Source organism: Psammomys obesus, unplaced genomic scaffold (genome assembly GCF_907164565.1).
Source record: "Psammomys obesus unplaced genomic scaffold, mPsaObe1.curated_primary_1811, whole genome shotgun sequence".
Taxonomy (NCBI): domain Eukaryota; kingdom Metazoa; phylum Chordata; class Mammalia; order Rodentia; family Muridae; genus Psammomys; species Psammomys obesus.
In genome coordinates this window covers 6,063,782-6,083,707 of record NW_026596046.1, presented here as the reverse complement: position 1 = coordinate 6,083,707, position 19,926 = coordinate 6,063,782, and the positions used below count along the sequence as shown (strand labels likewise).

The 19,926-nt window shown below is 43.9% G+C and overlaps 1 protein-coding gene across 3 annotated transcripts in view; it reads left to right on the top strand.

The window, feature by feature from the left end:
* Window positions 1-19,926, top strand: part of Lrrc28 (leucine rich repeat containing 28) — a 118,725-nt gene that overhangs the window by 94,041 nt on the left and 4,758 nt on the right. For 2 of the 3 annotated variants that reach the window (XM_055623526.1, XM_055623525.1), the window contains exons 8-9: window positions 9,686-9,861; window positions 12,068-12,227. In XM_055623526.1, the coding sequence (XP_055479501.1) occupies window positions 9,686-9,861; window positions 12,068-12,227 (336 nt within the window). The remainder of the gene's footprint in view (window positions 1-9,685; window positions 9,862-12,067; window positions 12,228-19,926) is intronic. The other variant, XM_055623527.1, reaches the window with a different exon arrangement.

Genomic DNA, 19,926 nt, shown 5'->3' with positions numbered 1-19,926 from the left:
GGGGAAGGAGCTTCTCGAGAAGCCACGCCAGGAGGGAAGGGCCCTGGAGAGCCAAGTAGAGGCCAGCTGGTGACCACAGCGTCGTTGTGTTCATGCTCTTTGCCACCTTCACCAGTGCTGATTTCTCTGGGGTTGTCTGTGTCTTACCACAGGAGTAAAGGCCTTGAGTTCTTTCACGTCATGCCCCGAGGCAGGATTCTAGTCCACGTTAGGGTTGTAGAGGGTGGCAAGTGGTACATTGGAGTGTGCGAGAGCACTCCGTGGTAACAGTGGTTCACATGAGGTCGTTCTTTAGAGACCTGGTATGTGAGAAAAAGAAAACAGCGCCTGTACGTGGACATTTCCTGGATCTGGGAGCAGTCTCGTTAAGTGACCGAATACAGTCTCACGGTAATAGAATTTGTTCAACGGAGTTGAATCAGTGGACTCAAAATTTCTTAGCTAACAGACCAGTTTTAGGTTTTTTATTTCCAGTCAGCAGAAGCTGTTTATTAATATACCAGGAATAGACTTACTGAGCTATTTATTATTTATTTTGAATTAGCATACAAGAAATTATGGTTTCAAGCCCAATTTATTTTTGTCTGTCCTCTCCCCTTCATGCCCAGTAGCCCTTTTCTACTCTCACTTTACATGTGCTCCTCCACACCTCCTTTCCAAGTCCAGTAGTGTCCAGTTCGCTGTCTATACCCACATGGAGACACACACACACACACACACACACACACACACACAAACACGGAAAGCTAGGATCTACATGTGAGACAATGTGTAATAGCTATCTTTTTGAGTCTGGCTTCCTTAGGTTAATACAATTTCCAGATCCTCCATTTTCTGAAAATTTCATAATTTTCATTATCCATTTCTCTGTTGTTAGGATGTAGGCTGCCTTCTAGCTGTTTTGACTGGAACAGCAGTAAGCATGGATATGCATGTGTCTCTGGTAGGGTTTAGTCTTTGGGCTCTGTACCCTGGAGTGTTATAGCTGAGTCATGTGTCATTTCTGTTTAAGCTTTTGAGAACTCTTGGTACTTATTTGTATAATGGCTGTGCTGGTGTCACTCCCACTAGTAGTGAATAAAAACTCCTCTTTGCACACACCCTCATCAGCATTTGCTGTCATTTGTTTTCTTGATGGTGGACTGGGGTGAAATAGAATCTCAGTTTTAATTTGCATTTTGATGATGGCAAAGGATGTTATGTGCTTTTTAAAAGATTTACTGACCTGGGGGGGTGGATACACACACACACACACACACACACACACACACACACAATTGTCTGTTTGGTCATTATTTTTGAGACATGACCTTATAGCCCTGGCTGGATTCGACATGTAGCACAGGCTAGTATTGAGCTCATGAAGATCAGCTTGCTTCTACCTCTTGAGCTTAAAGGCGTGGACCACCACACCCAGCTAACCCATTTATTGGTTGGCAGTTCTGGGGGGGGGTGTTATATTTAATTTTTACAGTTCCTTATATATACCCTGGAAATTAACTCCCTGTTAAGTAAGCTAGCTGAGACTCTTACTCTGTAGGTCGTGTGTCCTACTGATAGCTTCCTTTATTCACACACCATTTTTAAGTTAGTGCTCCCTACACTCAAAACTATATTGAATATCCAAATGACACCTCCTTGAGGCAGGCCCAGAGTAGCTCAACCGCATCTGAGAAAAGTGTTACTTGAGCTGTCATCACTCAAGACAAAGTTTGCATTTTGACTCCAACAAAGTAAATTACTTGGTGAAACAAAATACCAGTGTTTCCCTTCAGCATTAGAAGGATATAACGAAACCTAGAGCTTCTGCAAGCTATGTGTTAATGTCTAGGATGCAGTTCAGAATTCTGTGGCATGTAAAGAGTGGAAGAATTTGGCCCATTCTCAACAACAAAAATGAAAAGATGGTTTCTGCTACAAAGGAGGGTAAGTCTGTAGCATGACTCCATGATGGCAGGTGGATGCTGTGGGCAGTTTCAGAAGGATGAAAGAATAGTGAATTGGATACCTTAGCAAGAGAACTTAAAACTTCATTTAAAAAATGTGTGTGTGTTTGTGCGCATGTGCATGTGTATGTGTGCACGTACACACACACAGATACACACACACAGATACACACACACACACACACACACACACACACACACACACACCGTGACTACTTAGGCTTCATGGCATCCATGTGGTCAGAAGACGACTCTGGTGTCAGTCCTCGCCTCCCACTGTGTTTGAAGCAAGTTGTCTTCTGCTGCTGTAGATGCCAGGCTGGCCGGCCCACAGCTCCTGAGTGTCCTTCTGTCTCCATCTCCTGTCTTGCTGTAGGAACACTGAGATCACAGACGTGCAGCTACTTCACCGAACTCTTCTCCATCTGTTCTGAGGATTCGAACACAGGTTCTCTTGATTGCACAGCCGTCTTTCCCACCCTAACTTCATTTTTTGACATACTGTTTGTTGGAATAATGAAAGTGAAAATGGATATGAATTAATTTGCTACATCGTGTATTCTGGGACAAATATGTAGCAAAATCTCAGTGGCAAGGTGACATTGCTATTCAGTTAACCTGTTTTAACTAAATGATATGTAACAGCTATGGCGATACTGAATTAAAGGGAAGTTGTCTAATTATTATTGTAATTATCTAAACCAGGGTTACTAACATTTAAAATTTTAATAAGTTACTTAATGGTTCAGTGTACACATATTTTTCTAACCTCCTAAGCATTTAGTCTAAAAAGTCTTAAACTGTTTTAATTATAAATCAGAACTTCCAGTGTTTAATGATTGCTGGATAATAATTGGGCTTGTTGTGAATGGAAGCATTTGTGTCTTCCATTCCTTCCTGTTGACAGTTTGCTTCATTGTTCCTTCCCTTTTTTTTTTTTTTTTTTTGAGACAAGGTGTTGTAGTAAAATGTAAAGGAGTGCTGGGTTATATAAAGTTTATTATTAGCCCTACGAGTATCACGGCAGTCACAGACACCTGTTAGGTTTTAGAATTGCTGTATTTACCTTGGGCTGGGCAGATATTCCTACCTATGCTGTCTAAATCACCTCGCCATCCATCTTCCAGCCCCCAGCCATCCTCCTTAACCATCCTCTCTTCCATCCATAATCTTATAAATACTTGTTTTTATTCTTCATCTGGGCCTTTTCACACCATTATTGGAGTCCTTCTTCCCAGCCCGATGTGTTTTGTTCTCTAGGCTTACCCATCGTGGCATCCTCCTTCTTCCTCTCTTCCTGTCCCTCTATGTCCTGTGATTCTCTCTGAATCCCAGGAACCTTAGCCACGCCTACCTCATTCTGCCCTGCCCAGGTATAGGCCGTTTAATGAGCCAATCAGATATAATGGCTACGCAGGTTTATAAAACGAGCATAGGTGTAGCCAGATCTTGAGGGCCAGCATTAGCACAACCCTCAACAGTAGGGTTTCTCTGTATGCCCCCCCTGGCTGTCTTAGAACTCACTCTGTAGACAGGCTGGCTGCCTCTACCTCCAGAGTGCTGGGATTAAAGGTGTGAGCCACCACCATCTGACGTCACTTCCTGTTTTAGATGTATAATGCTCCCTTTTCAAAGTGTGGTGCCTTTCAGCCTCTTCCATGTACCAGACTCCGGCCAGTTGGAACTGTGGTTAATGCCTTGTGCTCTTGCAGTAAATGGCTATGTCCCAGTTCATGTTTTCATCTTCCTTTGACTGTCAGAGCTCTAATCTTATTCTGAAGCAGTAATTAATAATGTTAATAATTAATAATAAAAAGAAAGCTTGCATGTGGGTTAGCATTTGCTGTGTTTCAGACAGTTTGCTCTTGGTTCAGTTGTGTTATTGCACAAAATCTTCCCAACATGCCTTGTGAATTAGCCCAACCTTAGAAATGAATAAATTGGAGGATGAAGGAAGTAGGCTGAGAATCCTGGCAGCAGCCATCTCATCATCCAGTCTCAGCCTGTGCAGTGGCCACACCTCCTCCTCGTCTCTCTCTCCTTTGCCTGGGCTCTCACCTATGTGGGCTGGGACTCTTCTGCTGACGCCTCCAGAGTCAAGTCCTATGGAAGCAGCTCAGGGAAGGTGGGTGACAGAATGGCTGACTCAGTCCTTATGTCCTCACAGCACCTCCCTGCAGCTAGCTGTTGAGGGTGAATCACAGAAGGCATGTAATGGATGGATCTGAAAATCCGATCCTTACATATAGTGGTGAAGAACAGGGGAGTCTGCTGAAAGAATTATCAAAGAAAAACTAAACTTTCTATGAAACCAGGGTAGGCTTGTTTAGTGCGAGCTTCTTCAGTTCAATCTGTCATTGTAATTACAAGGGACAGTAAGAGCCTTAGGAAAAGCCTAGCTGTCAGTGCCCTACCCTTTCGTTTTTAATGGATTTGGCTTTGTCCTTGCAGAAACACTCAGGATCAGGCTGGGAAGCAGCAGCCGTTCCAGCAGCGGGGCTGTGAAGCAAATATCCATGAATGATGTACTATAATCCCGGCATTCAGGAGGCCAAGGCAGGGGAGGATCATAAGCTGGAAGCCAACTCTTTAATCTGCTTTTTAACCCATATTTATATTGTTTTATATTTTTGCTCAGGGTTCTCATTCTTCAGTGTGGATATAAAGTTTGGAAACGTACCCTTCAAGCTATGACTCAAATCAGTCCTGTAAAATAAAAGATAAAGTTTAGAAATAGGAATATTATCTTACTACAGGGTTCAGTTCCCACAGTCTTGGAGGCTGACAAGTTCAGGATCTGTAGGGAAGGGCAGAAGTCTATGGAGAAGCTCTGCCTCTGTCCTCTTGGCCTTCACTGAGCACATGAGGCTCACTTAGGTTCTGGGGGTGAAGTGCTTTACTCACTGTCTACTATTATAAATGTTAATCCTGTCTAAAAATACCTTCACAAGGACATCTTAGCCTGGTGTTTGACTCAATACCTGGGCACCATGCCCTTGCCGAGTTGCCATAAAAAAATACGATGTTTGCCAAAATTCCACTTGACAGATGGCTGTTATTTTCCCAAGTCGCCGTTTCCTTACATACAACATCATACTCTTCCTGTTGGGTTACCACACACAACATTGTAGTGCTCAGTCCTCTGAACCTAACGCCTCACCCCAAGAACTGTGGACCCCAGAGATTTGCAGAGTTTTCTGTAGTGTTCCTTAAATTCTAGAGGGGAGTACCTGCCTTCTGCTCTTGTGTCTTCCACACGCCAGAATGAGGGGCTTCTTTGGTTTGGTTTGGGATCTTTTTTGATGACAAAATACCTGAGTAGAAGTAACTTCTGCCTGAGTAGAAGGAAGGAAATGTTAGTTTCGGCTTACACTTTGAGGGTACACAGTCTGTCAGTGTAGGGAAGCCAAGGCGGCAGGAAGATGAGACAGGAAGCAGGGTGGTTAGCTTGCTCCCTCCTTGTCATAGTCTTTAGCCCTAGCCCAAAGGATGGTACTTCCACATGTAGGGGAGGGTCTTCCCACCTCAGCCTGATCTAGAAATGCCCTCACAGACACACCCAGAGGTTTGTCTCTCCAGTGATTTTAGATCCTGTCAAGCTGGCAGTCAGTATTACCCATCACAGCTCTTTTTTTATAGTTCACAAGCCTTTTCACAGGTTCTTATTCTCAAGAGTTTTCCCTGTTCAGTCACAGGTGGAGTTTGTTTGTTTGTTTGGCTTTTATTTTTTATTTTTCTGACTCCTTGCTGGACCCTCACAGGTACCTTCTGGCAGCTTGTAGTCTCTAACAGCTGTCTCAGTGTGTAACCTTAGACAGGTTGAAATGAGGTTTCAGTCCTTAAGCCACTACTTTGTATTCCTACTTACCGTGAAGGAAGAGAAAAACAACATATCTAATTCTAAAGTCAAACAGAGCAGCAAACAGGGTGGGGCGGTGTCTTTATTTATCTGATAAAATGGATCTTTAAAAACCAACTCAATAATACACTTCATGTTGAATGAACTGAATCCCAGAAAAGTTTGGGAGTTTTTCAGATAAAAGTAGTACAAAGTTCAAGGTGAAGAATAAGCAACTGAGAGCTTGAGCAAGAAAAAGAATTTTAAAAGGATCCTACAGGCAGACAGAGCAGGTAACAGAATCCTCTGTTAAGCAGGGCAATGAGACTCACATAGGACTGTCAGTGATTAAACAGATGCAGTGCTAAAACAGACGGGAAAAGCCTCAAGCAAATTCAAAAGTGTGTGTTTGGGAACTGAATATGGTGAAGATGGCATTCCAGTTCAGAGATGACGTTTATTTTATTTGGTAATGCTGCCGTTTGTTCTATTTTCTGTCACAAACAAAAGAGAAGAAACAGCACTTACGTGTAAAGTGATGTAATAAGTAATGAGAGGAAGCTTTAAGACAACCCTCCTAACAGAGTCAGAAGAGTTAGACGCTGTGAAGGGAATGTGGGCACTTGTAACAGCAGCAGAAGACTGCCGAGTGGGGAAAGGTACCATCTCTAAACTTATGAGATGGAAATACCTCATTATGTTTGAAAAGGATTCACCAATATGAAAGGTTCTAAGAATTGATTTTTTTAATTCAATTGAACATTAAGCAAAAAGTGGGAATGGTAGGTCTCAGAAGAGGAAATGCAAATGACCAGTAAACATCCCCAAAGGTGATAAACTCAGAAACTGTGCTGTCGATTTTCATCAACCTGATCTGCCAGACTGAAGTGATTGGTAACTCAGTTGTGATTATACAAGCAAGTACTGTCTCACAATCTTTGGGTACAACAATTAACAACCTCTCACTATTTACATCTTTGTTTCTGTGGCTGGTAGTTTCCACTTGGGGCATACTGTCTTCAGTAATGAAAATTTCCGTACATGAGGACATGTTACATTTATTGTGGTGTCATGTGATAGGAGGGAAACTTAAAAAAAAACTGAGACGAACATTGCTATTTAAAAGATTTCTCTAGTTCTGTCTCGATGGCCCATGTGATGACGTAAACAACAGAACATTATAGAGTTGTGTGATCTCATTTGATTAAGGGGACAGACTGAAAGAAAGGGTCTATCTCATGAGAATAGAGAGAATAAACTGAAAAACACCAAAACAGCATCGGGACTAAGAGAGTGAGGCAGGGTTTGAAGATGGAAACCTAGAAAAAAATCATTCACTTTTTCTCCATTTTTTTTTTTTATTGCTTAACTTGTGGCACCAAGTTATCTTATTTTTACAATATAAAATTTACAATTTTAGATTGTCTTGAAATAACCTTTTACAAAAGACTCCTAGCTAAAATACCAGAGCTCATATGATCAGATGTACAAAACCAGCTCTTTTGAAAGAGAAATCACTAAATGGAATTAGCCCAGTACATCTCATGTTTTCCTGCCTCTGAAATGTAATGACACTTCTCCTTAAAAGAGATCAGAGCCCCAAATTACCAGTAGAGTCTATGAATTATTTGCCTTTACAACTTGCAGAGAAGGCCACTGGCTTCTTACCCAACTAGCCATTCCTCCTCTTATCCTCTTTGTGCAGGCCCTCATGACTTCCTCAGTCCTGTTTCCTCCTGAGTCTGTAGCTGTCTTTCCCTCTTTGTAATCAGCCTCTTCTCTGTCTGTGTCGCCAGGCAATTTGGAAAAAAAGAGACATCCAATAGTCTTTACCATGAATTGAAACCTCTGAGGTCAGCTAATATCCCTGGCCCACCCTCCTACAACCTGGGCCCCTTTTTCCAGCCCCTGAAATTCATGCACAGCTTTAGTCTTCAGGCTCAAACACTGCTCATTATCCACTCTTGATTCTATGTGGCATTTTGTCTGTCAGCCTTCATTCCTGTTGAAAAAGCGAAGCCCTCTGAAACATTCCCTCTCAAGGCCCCCTGGACAGATTCATTCACCTCCTCCTCGGCCACCCCACCCCACCCCTGCCTCACATAGATTACAGTGTAACTCCCGTGGAACTGTTTTCCAGTGGGATGAAGGAAGGGACACAGAAATAAACTTTAATTTTTTAAGCTTTACTTATTCTTACATAAATGAGTGCTCTATCTGCATGTGCACCACATGCCAGAAGAAGGCGTCAGATCCCATCAGAGCCATCTCTTCAGCCCCAGGAATGAACTTTTAATGAACAAAGGAACCCAGGGCTTCTGTCTTCGAGTCCTGTGCCCAGTGTGTCCTTGCCTTTTCTAGCCAAAGTCAAAAATATTATCTTATTAGTTGTTGTAGTTTGTTTTTCTATTGCATTGAAAAAACAATGACCAAAAGCAACTTGGGGAGAAAAGGATTTGTCTCCCAGTTGAATTTCATCTCTGAGGACCGCTGCTCACTGGCTTGCTCACTGGCTCCTACTCAGCTAACCCTCACACAGCCCAGGACCACCTGCCTAGTTACAGAGCTGTCTACAGTGGCTTAGCCCCTCCCACATCAGTCATTACTTAAGACAGTGTCTTGCAGACCTGGCCACAGGCCAGTCTGATCTGGCTGTTCTTCAGTTGAGTTCCTTCAGATGACAAGTTCCTTTCAGCTGTCAACTTGACAGCTGAAACTAACTGGGACAGTAGCACTCAGAACTGCCTTTGTGGATACCTTTACCTTTGGAGAAAAAAAGGAATTTAGGCTTTCAGGTACCCAGTGGCCTCAAAGTTAAGGGTATGGTTAGAGCAACCCCACAGCAAAAGAGCAGAAAATAGAGCATGGCTTTGCCTGTTCAGGGGCTGGGAAAGGGGACCTAGGTTGTGGAAGGGTGGGCCATGAGGTAAAACCATAAACTTAAGTTAACATTCCTAGCCCATGTGTTTTCTTCACATATATGTGGAAAGAACCACTAAAGTTACTGTCTGTTACTGTCTGCCACTTTAAATGCATATCTGTGTGCTTAGCTTTTTCTATACGAAAATGTTAAAAATGTTAAACTAGAGTGTTGTAACTCAACAGAGTACAAGAGTACCTTGGGGTATGGTGGTATATACCACAGCATATATGTGGAGGTCAGAGGACATCTTTGAATGTCCCCTTTCACCTTGTTTGAGATGGAGTCAGTCTTGTTCACTCTTCATAGCCGTGCTGGCTGGCCTGCAGTCTTCTGGCGCATCTCCTGTCCCCATCTCCCATGTCTCTGTAGGGACACACGTGGATCACAGATGTCTGTTTCTGTCTGGCTTTTCTGTGCAATCTGGGCATTCAAACTCAGGTAGTGAGGCTTGCGTGTACAGCAAGCTTTACCTGCTTAGACATCTCACCAGTTCTTTTTCTACTTTTGAAAGTTAAGCCCAGTGTGGTAGTGTGAGCCTGTAACTGCAGCATTTAGGAGGCAGAAGCAGGAGGATCTCAGCAAGTTCAAGGCCAGCCTCATCTATGTAGTGAATTCTCTGTACAATGAGACACTATCTCAGGAAAATGTAATTAATTTGGGAAGCTTCCAGCAACATAAACTTGGAGAGAGTACTTAAGTAGAGGAAAGCAGAGCTTGCCCAGCAAGCTTTACAGAGCCCCTGAAGGAGGGCTGCTGCAGAGGCGGCCTTGCGGGAAGTCATGCAGCTGCACTCCGGCTGCTTCTGTGTCTTTTGCCAGAATTGAGTGAGGAGCCTGGGTCAGCATCAGCTCGCTTTGAAGGGGAGCCGGCAGCTCAGCCACGAGGCACTGTTGTGTATGCACTGTGATTGCCTTGTGACATGGCCCGCAGCCCTAGCTCCTGGCTGATGCCACTGTGCTGTGTCTTTATGCTCTGCAGCTGTGGCATCCCCATCCAAGTGTCTGAGGTGAGGCTGCAGACCTTCTCATCTGGGCAGCTGACCGTCTTCCTCCCGGCCGAGGTGAAGGCCATAGGCACGGAGAACGATCGTGTCCTGCCTCTGCAAGAACAGGCCATGCGGTGTCTCTACCACACCTACCACAGGCTCTGGAAAGGTACGTACGTGGGCCTCTCTTCTGTCCTCGTTGGGAAACAGGTTCTGTCTTGGTTTTCATCCTTTTTTTTTTTTTTCATGACAGCATACACATTTCACACTGAACTTACCATCTTAACTAAGACTAGTTCCCTGCTGTTGAATATGTTAGTGATCTTCCTGTCTCAGCCTCCTGTGAAGCTTGTCCTGTGGCCATGTGCACTCTGCGGGGCTGGGGCTTTTCTTTTAGAAGTTTTAATATTTTCAACACTGGTTCCTTTGCCATCCTTACAGACACACAGAAGCATTCATTAAAATGTGGTTTCCATTGCAAAAGACAGCAGTTCCCAGAGAAACTCTAAGTTAGAAAAACTGGTGTGTGGAAAAAATGTGTTTGGTTGAAGTGAAAGGGTGACAGTAGGGAAGCCAAGCTGAATGTCTCCTGCAGAAGAGCTGGATTTTGCCTTTCTGTCTCCTAAGTGTCCAGCAAATGCAAGGAGAAGAAATATCAAAAGCCTTTGGCAAAATGAGCAAGCAGGCCAATGCAACTGCCTCTACCTCCCTCTGGAGTGCTGGGATTAAACGCATGTGCCACCACACCTGGCTATGTCAAATGTTTTTAAAGCTAAATGCTTTATCTTTTTCATTTAATTTTTTATTTATTGCAATTTATTCACTTTATATCTCAGCTGTAGCCCCCTCCCTCATCCCCTTACAATCCTGCCCTCCCTCTCTCCCTCCCTCATCTCTGCCCATGCCCCTCCCCCAGTACACTGATAGGGGAGGTCCTCTTCCCCTTCCATCTGACCCTAGCCTATCAGGTCTCATCTGGATTGGCTTCATTGTCTTCTTCTGTGGCCTGATAAGTCTGCCCACTTACCAGGGGGAGGTGATCAAAGAGCCAGCCACTGAGTTCATGTCAGAGACAGCCCCTGTTCCCATCACTAGGGAACCCACTTGGACACTGAGCTGCCATCGGCTACATCTGTGCAGGGGTTCTAGGTTATCTCCATAAATGGTCCTTAGTTGGAGAATTATTCTCAGAAAAGACCCCTGTACCCAGATATTTTGGGTCTGTTGCCCTTCTTGTAGAATTCCTGTCCCCTCTAGATCTTCTCTTTTTATGTTAAATGCTTTGTCTTTGCATTTGGAGAGGGGCCATAATTAAACTTTTTTAAAAATTCATTTATTTATGGTGTGTGTGTGTGTGTGTGTGTGTGTAGGTGCACTCACTCACATGTGGAGATCAGAGGATACCTTGGGGAGTTAGTTCTCTCCTCCCACCCAGAGAACAAACTCAGATCTTTAGGTTTGATGGCAATCACCCTACGTCATATTGCTGGCCTGTAGGCTGGCTTTTGTTTATCTTTTTTGCTTATACTGAACAGAAAATTCTTAGTTATTTACTTATATATAAATTATATTTTTCTAGGTACGTATTGATCATTTCTGGACAGATACAGAAAGGTTAAAAAGACAGTTTATGTTTCCTTGCCAAGATTAGCTGGCAAGCTTGAGACTTCACCTCATCTTGGGCATCCCTCCTTCCACTGCACATTTAACATGAGTATTAAAAAACTAGTGTAAATCTGCGTCAAGATTGCCTGGGTGGCTGAGATGGTTTGTTTAGACACGTCCTTTGTGTAGCTCACACAAGGCTGGGGAAGAGTTTCCTATTTTGTTCATAAGAGTGAAACAAGGAAAAGCTTCACTCTCTTGTTTCTCACTCATCCTCTTGGACCTCCAGCATCTGATATTTTTCAGTAATTAGCCTTTTCATAACTTAGCTTTCACTGGTGTCTAATTGACCAAGTGCCTGATAGATTTGGGGAGAACTTGGGGAGCTGGTGAGTCTTCAGCCTCACCCTCCTTTAATTCTTTGACTTCTGAAAGCCTGCAGAGCTGGCTCTGCGTAGATGGATGCCTTTTTGATCCTTGTTCCTAAAGACTATTTGATCTAATTCTTTCCTTGCCTCTGCCTCGGGACAGCTTCTGGGTGCTCTTAAAAGAGTGGATTTTCATTTTCCTTTAGTATCAAAAATATAAAAAACATCTTTCATTTCCTAATAATGTTAGATTTTATTGAATGCCTATCAGATAACAGAATTTCCAACATGAAGTGCTTTTAACTATTTGAACTTATTTGGTAACAAAGAGAAGTTTCAAACATCTAGTTTAAGGAAATAGAATTTTTCACTCATGTGCCTGATTTTTCTCTTGTGTTCCAGATCTGAACTTTTTGTCTGTAATCTCATTACCCAGAAGTCTCCTGGAGCTGCTGCACTGCCCCCTGGGCCACTGTCACCGGTGTAGTAAGCCCATGTTTACCTTCGTCTATCCCAAGCTTTTCCCCTTGAGAGAGACGCCGATGGCGGGCCTGCACCAGGGGTAATACAGCCTCAGTGGGCACTAGGGCTTAACCTGGGCCAGCGGTGCAGCATGGGAGTGAGGGGGTCACGCATGCAAAGAGCGCTGAGTTTGCAGCTTAACAGGGCTAAATCAGTGGTTCTCAACCTGTGGGTCACACCCCCTTGTGGTTTGGAACTATGCTTTCACAGCGTTGCCTAAGACCATCGGAAAACACAGATATTTCTATCCCAATTTGTAACAGTAGCAAAATTACAGTTATGAAGTAGCAATAAAGTTAACCTTATGGTTGGGGTCACCACACGTGAGGAACTGTCACCAGGGTTAGGAAGGTTGAGAACCACTGCAAGAAAGCCTGCCTGCCCAACTCAGCTCAGCTTTGGGGTATGTACAGAGCACACAGGCACAGCTGGGTGTGATGTTTGGAGCAGCTCACGCTTCCCAGCTTGACCCCAGGTGCAGGGGGAGGGAGCCTTGAGCTCACCTGGCACAACCGAAAGTGAGGAGCCACCCTCTGCACACACATGCTCATTTCTTCCAACAGCATTCCCATGCCACTCCGTGTTTCTTGGCAGAATGCCTTGAATTCATGAAGAATGTTCACTAAGTAAAATCCAGAGCCAACACTGTTATTTAGAGAAAGACAGCCGGTGAAACATAGAGCATTGGAAACGTCCCATGTGCCAGGCCTTGGCTTATGGGTTTTCATGTTTGATTCCCTCCCTCCCCCTTATCTTCCTTTTAAGAAAGGGTCTCAAACGGCCCAGACCAGCTTGGAATTAGCTGTGTAGCAGAGGATGACCTCATTGTCCTGCCTCTGCTTCCAAAGTGCGGGGGTTGCAGACCACCACAGCCAGCTTCACTTTGAATACCTTAAAGCTAAGAAAGAAAGAAAAAGTACGCTATCTCATTTATCAGTGGAGTTGGGGTGGGGAAGTTTCCAGGTGTCAGAAGCTTCGTATTCCTTGTTGATGCCAGCAAGCTTTTCCATTGTGATCATTTTTACTTGAGACAGAATCTTAGGCCAGGCACGGTGGCGCACACCTGTGATCCCAGCACTCTGGGAGGCAGAGGCAGGCAGATCTTTGTGAGTTTGAGGCCAGCCTCATTTACAAAGTGAGTCCAGAACAGCCAAGGTTGTACACAGAGAAATCCTGTCTCAAAAAACCAAAAGGTTAAAAAAAAAAAATTAGACAGAAACAGCCCAGGCTGGCCTCAAATATAGGAACTGTCTGCTTCAGCCTCCTGAGGGATCCTGGGCCCACAGGTGTACGCCACCACTACACCATTGTTGGGATCATTTGATAGACCCCTTCCCAAGGTCATCTACTCTCCTTCACTTGCTCTTTTCTTGTCTCCCCCCCCTCTTCTTTTCTCCCAAGGCTGGGAATAGAGCTCACACCCTTGTGGGTATCCTAGACTTAGACCCCAGTCATGTTTTTGTTTCTTAATTTAAGTGGGATAAGAGACAGAAAGCAAAGACTTTGCGCTGAGAACTTGGGCAGCCTGCCAAGCTTCCCTGAGCCTCAAAATAGGGACGGAATAGTCCACGTTGTTGGCCACCGATGATTAGCAGATGAGGAAGGTAAACACCTGGCACATGGTACTCATTCAGCAAATGGAGCTACCTTTTCTGCGTCTCTGCCTGCTCCTTTCCCAAGCTATGATTACTTTCCCTTGCCCTGGATAATCCTATTTGATATGTTTTAGGTTCTTGTTTCAACATTTTTGTATTTTTAATGTTTTCTTGCATACAGAAGTTCAGCTCTGGACCTTTGTAATTTAACGCTTGTTCTCGGGAAAAACAAACAAGCCCCCAATTCAAGCTCCTACTGTTTGTTTTACTATATACACAATCCAGTGTTCACGGGTTTTCTGTACACAGGACACTAGTTGTCTGAGCCTGTCTACCTGGATGTGGTAGCAGATCCCACAGGCTGAGGCTCAGACCCCAAGGCTGTCCTCGCCATCCAGAAACCGCTCACACGCCCTAGCTAGCCCTGGTCATGCCTCTAACCACTGGAGACCAATCAGGGCTCCAACAGAGCTCCTTCTTTGGGTTCAATTAATGTATTTCAGCAACTCACAGAACCTAGGAAAACCAACTTCTGGTAAAGAACAGCACAAGGAATACATATGCAGGGATGCTCAGAAGAGGCCTGGGGAAGAAGAGTGTCCTGTCCTCCCCTAGGTAGAGCCCCCTCCCAGAATTTCCATGCATTCCCCTATCTGAAGTTCCTGAACCTTGTCCTTTGGGTTTAATGGAAGCATCATTATATGGTGTGATTGCGTGCTCATAAACCTGGTGTGGGACTCTAGCAGGGTGTGTCTTTCTCAGCATTCATCTTGGCCTCTCTGTACATGGGTCATTCTTCCTTTTTAAGACATATGAACCAAACATACCCCACGCACCTCTGGACATGTGATTTTTGACAGAGAAGTCAAAAATATACACTGGAGAAAAAAACAGCACCCTCAACAAATGGAGCTGGTTAAACTGGATGCTACATGTTGTAGAGTTGTAAGTAGATCTATATTTATCACCCTGTGCAAATCCACTCTAAATGGATCAAGGACCTTAGCATAAGGCTAAACAGTCTGTGACTGATAGAAGAGAATATGAGAAATAGTCTTGAACTCACTGGCACAGGAAAAGACTTTGTGAACAGGTACTAAGAACAACAGTATGGGACCTACAACACTGAAAAGCTTCTGTACAACAAAGGACACTATTATTCAGGCAAAGAGTTAGGCTATAGAACGGGGAAGATCTTTACCAGTTACGCATCCAACAGAGGGTTAATACCTAAAATAAAAAACTTAAAAGCTGAAGCATCAAAAAAAACCCAAAAAAACAACAAATAACCCAATTTAGAAAAGTTCTCAAGATTTATAAATAGCTGAGAAACACTTGAAGAAATGTTCAACGCCTTCAGCATCAACTCGAGTAACAAATTCTTATATATTGTTTAAATTAGGCATAACAAAACTGTAGAATATAACTCTGTCTAGGCAGAACACCTCTCCTTCTGCAAACATGAAAGCGGACAGTGCGTGCATTCCCACTGTGTGATTCCTACAGGTAGAGGCTACATAGCTCCATTAGAAATGAGAGAACTTTTGAAGGAAAAAAAAAAAAAAAAAACGGATCCCAGGTTCTAACAAGTTCAAGCCCCAAAGGACTCCTCAGTCTATTTTGGTCCCCTAACAGGATGGTCCCACCCCTCAGGCCTGGTAAGCCAAAGAATTGAGACAGCCCCACCTCAGGCTGGTTCTTTGCTTCAAGCATAACATGCTTGCAGCCAGATAGCTCTCGAACCCATTCTGACCCATAGGACCCAAGCGTCTTATAGTCCTCCTCCATCTTACTCTTTCTCTGACCTGTCTACACCAAGATGGCAGCATTTCTGATGGAGTGACGCACCAGCCACACACCTGATGTCTTTGAGATGGGTTGCCCCACTACGCCATCCTCACTATTTTGTTCAAGAAAGCTTGAGAATTTTCCAAATCATCCAGGTGTGCTTTACTCGTGCTTAACAATGAGTTTCCCGATCTCTTTCTCTCCCCTTGCATCTTACTGTGATGAAGAGGAAAGCTGTGCATTCGGCACCAGGCTTAGAAACCTCAGATGATTGATTTCATTATCACCTCTAAGCTGTGCTTTCTGCGTCAGAGAACACGCCTCAGTCAAGGCATCTGCTGCCTCATGACAGAGATCACTCCATGGTTTCTAGGGCCGTGTTCCTGTTTCTTCACAGGAGCACACTCAGTGTTCACTTCTGTCAGCATTGTGTTCATGATGGCTGTGTATCCCTAGGAGAGTAAAAAATGCACTCATATCCTCCGTCTATCCTCACCACATTCTGCTCTGTTTCTGTCAGTAGCAGTTGCAAGCAGCATAGGCTTTTTCTGTCATGTACCTCAAAGTCTTCCAGCCTCTACCTGTTACCCATCGTGGGCACCATTTCCACATTCCCCAGTGTTCATCGCAGCAAGCTACCACTTCACTGTAGCAGGTTCTCCTAGCAATTTTCACTTCCCTCCCAGAATGAAAAAGAAAGGTTGACTGCTTTCAAGGACAGGTGTGAGAGGCTGCTACACACAGTCTCAGGGTGGGCTAAGGATGGAACCTCAGGTAGGACTTGACGCAGGCAGGGTTTCTGTGTCGGGGGGGAAAGTGTCTTCCACAACTTTGCTCTTATGAGTAATGGGAAGAGGCTCACCTACCATATGGGAGGGGGTGATCTACTTAACTCGAAGTCTGTTAATTTAAATATTAATCACATCTAAAAAACACAGCCACAGCAACGTTGAGACTGATTTGCCTAAACAATGGGGGCCCGTGGCCTAAGCAATTTGGCATAAAAGTGGCTATGACCAGCTCTAAAAGGTCTCACTTAAGTCACTAGGGTGCTTAGAAACAGCTGCTTGCATGGTTCTTCCCATGATGCTGGGTTAGTTTTACTGAGCAGCTAATACAAAGTGTGTTTGGGCTTGGGGGATTAGTAGCTCTGCTTTTGTGCAGTTGGGCCCTGAGGGTGCAGTGCAAAGGACTCTAGCTTGGACGGTGAATGGTAACTTATGGTCCATGTCTTCACACTGTGTGACATTCTAAGGCGCCTCCTTGCTCAACTATTGCCAAGTTGAATTGTTGGCCTCAACCTTCCATGTGGTCCAGCATAACTGCAATTCTCATTTTCCTAGACCAGAGTCTCATGGTAGAGCTGGGATTTAAACCCTAGCAGGTAGATTCCAACTCTGTGTTTTAATCACTGTATTGTACAGTGAGAATACTATTGAAATAGTGTTCAGAAATACAAAACTAGCGTTCCATAATACTCTGAGCAAGATACTTCTGAAATACATACATACATATATATATAACCAAACATGGTGGCACATGCCTTTAGTCCCAGCACTTGGGAGGCAGAAGCAGGCAGATCTCTGAGTTCAAGGCCAGCTTGGTCTACAGAGCAAGTTCAGGACAGCCAGGGCTACACAGAGAAACCCTGTCTTGGAAAAAAAAGAAAGAAAAGAAAGCAATACACATGTGTATATCTTTATGCATTCACGTGCATATATGGTTTTAATAAATGACTAAAACATCTGGAAAGATATTAATTCAACTGTTTATGTGATTAATGGCCAAGCGTTCAAGTATATGAGCCTACAGGGGGCCACTTCTATTCAAACCACCACAGGTGCCATCCATTCATGACAGTGAAGCTTCCAGGGCCCTACACCTTGTGATAGCCCCATTTCTTAAAGATTCTGCCAAATATGACATCATACTGGCAACCACGCTGTGCCAGCAATTAGCTTTTGGGAGACAAGCTACAGCCAGAACATTGTGGGCATAGTTACATTTTTAATTTTCAACTCTTTATGCACACAGAGGATTGTTTTTGCAGTTCTACAAAACAAAATTTGTGTGTATGTAGATGTATGTGTTGTATGCAAGGCCGTGGGTTCACATGTGCCACCGTATGTATTTGGAAGCCAGAGCACATCTTTGTGAAGTCAGTTCTCCCATCTTTACATGAAATTCAGGTCTGGAGTCCAGCAAAGCTCATGCCTTTATCCGCTGAGCCATTTTGCTGGCCCTAGCAAAAAGTTTCTGATTAATCAGAATGTTTTAAGATATGTTGCATAAAAGTACACATAATGTCTTCTGATTTTTTTGTTAATTTGAGCATGAACATCTGTGTTTATGGGCATGTACGTACATGCACGTGTTATATATAAGCAAGTGTATGTTTATAGAAAAGTCCTATCATGGTTTACCAAAGAAGATAAAATTTTGTAAAAACTTGATAATCAGTTTACAAATTGAAACTCCTTAATTGCTGGAACATTAGTAGGCCACTGGTTTCTTGTAAGAAATACTTTCAAGAATGTTCTGTGCATGTCAGAGGACTCATCCTTGCATGCACTGACATGCACACCAGTGGGGTCTGAGGTAGGAGGCCGCGCAGTTGCTCTATTCAGGCTGCTGTCCATCTTGCAGTATCACTCTGTTCTTGGAGAGAGTCTTCGTCTTTCCTTCCCATAGAGTCATTGCGCCTTGGGATCGGGGCCCGTTGCCTAGAAGGTGTCAGAACAATGGTGAGAAAGTTGCTGTGGCAGAAATGTGACGGTGTGTGGCGCGCTGTTAGGTGACTCTTCCACAAGTTATGCGCGTGGGACTTCGTCCTATCAGCTCGTATAAATATTTTTCTTTTGGCTTGAATTTCTGTAATGAGTCAAAGATACGCTTTTTTATTTTTAATCAGGAAACAGATTTACAAGAGAAAACCCCACATTTCTCACAATGCTTGTGGGCTCCAGTCTGTGCCAGCAGCGTTGTGATTTGTCTCGTCAGGAATCATCGTAGTTCTGTATTTAAAACTAGCTCGAATGCTCTTTCCTCTGCCTCAGCTGTAAATATACACAGATTCCAAGCGTGCGTAATGCCTTGTGCTCTTTGTAGAACTTGTCAGCAGCCTTTCCCAACTGGAGCTGTTGCTTAGCTCAGCTTCTCCCCTAAGCCCGTCAGGCTTCTGGGGCCACAGTGAGCACGGACTCACTGTGGTAGTGGTAGGGACAATAAACAGGTGCAGCTAGTTGCTATGGAAGCCTCTCAGCAGCAGAGAAGTGTGCAGCCTTGCCATGTCCTTGTGGCACAGATAGAACACCTCCAGGTGGCTCGTCCTCCAGGGCCCAGCCTTCACAGACTTCGCTTTTTTTTTTTTTTCTCTCTCTCTCTCCTTAGAAGCTTAACTCTTAGAAGCTCACTGGTTACAGCATTAAGGGTAGTATCCTTACTCTGAAGGAGTTGGCTAACCATAATTATTATTAAAACCAAAGCAAGGGGCTGGAGAGCAACCTTAGCAGTGAAGTGTGTACAGGTCTTACAGAGGACCTGAGTTTGAGTCCCAGCACCCATGTTGAGTTCATAACCACCTGTAACTCCAGCTTCTGAGGCATCTGATACCTCCAGGCTCTGAGGACTTACATGCACATACCCACACACAAACACGTAAATACACACAATTAATACTAAGAGTAAATCTTAAAAGGGAGAGTCCAGTTTATCAGCAAATTCTTCAAAATACATTATATGCTTAAGATCTTTTGTGTCTAAAACCGTTTTACTTGTGACTTATACAAATATGTCCCAGTGTTGAATAAAAATAACGAGGGCTAAAGTTCTAACTGACTTTAAGAACTCAGAAGGGCAGGTACATAGCTTGGTATTACAGCGCTTCCGTGGCATGCCTGAGTCCCTGTATTCTACCACTGCTAGCACTATAAAAAAGAAATAAATAAAAGCAATGGAAATACTTATAGAATTAAAAGCTTATAGAATTTCCTGCATTAAGAAAAACAATTCCAGCCAGGTTTGGTGGTTCAGGACCAGGGAGCAGCTAAGGAAGTCAGGAGGATTGTTAAGTCCAGCATCTTCCTGGGCTCTTGAGTAGTTCAGGGAGAGCCTGGAAAACATAGTTAAGAAAGAAGACCATGTCTCAAAATGAAAGGTAAAAAGGCAGCTGAAAATACAGCTCAGTGGCAGAGCAGTAACTTGCCTCTTATGCACCATGCCTCAAAATCAGTTCCTGGTACCATGGAAGGGAGCTCAGCAAAGTGAATCTCTCTCTCTCTCTCTCTCTCTCTCTCTCTCTCTCTCTCTCGTGTGTGTGTGTGTGTGTGTGTGTGTGTGTGTGTGTGTGTGTGTGTG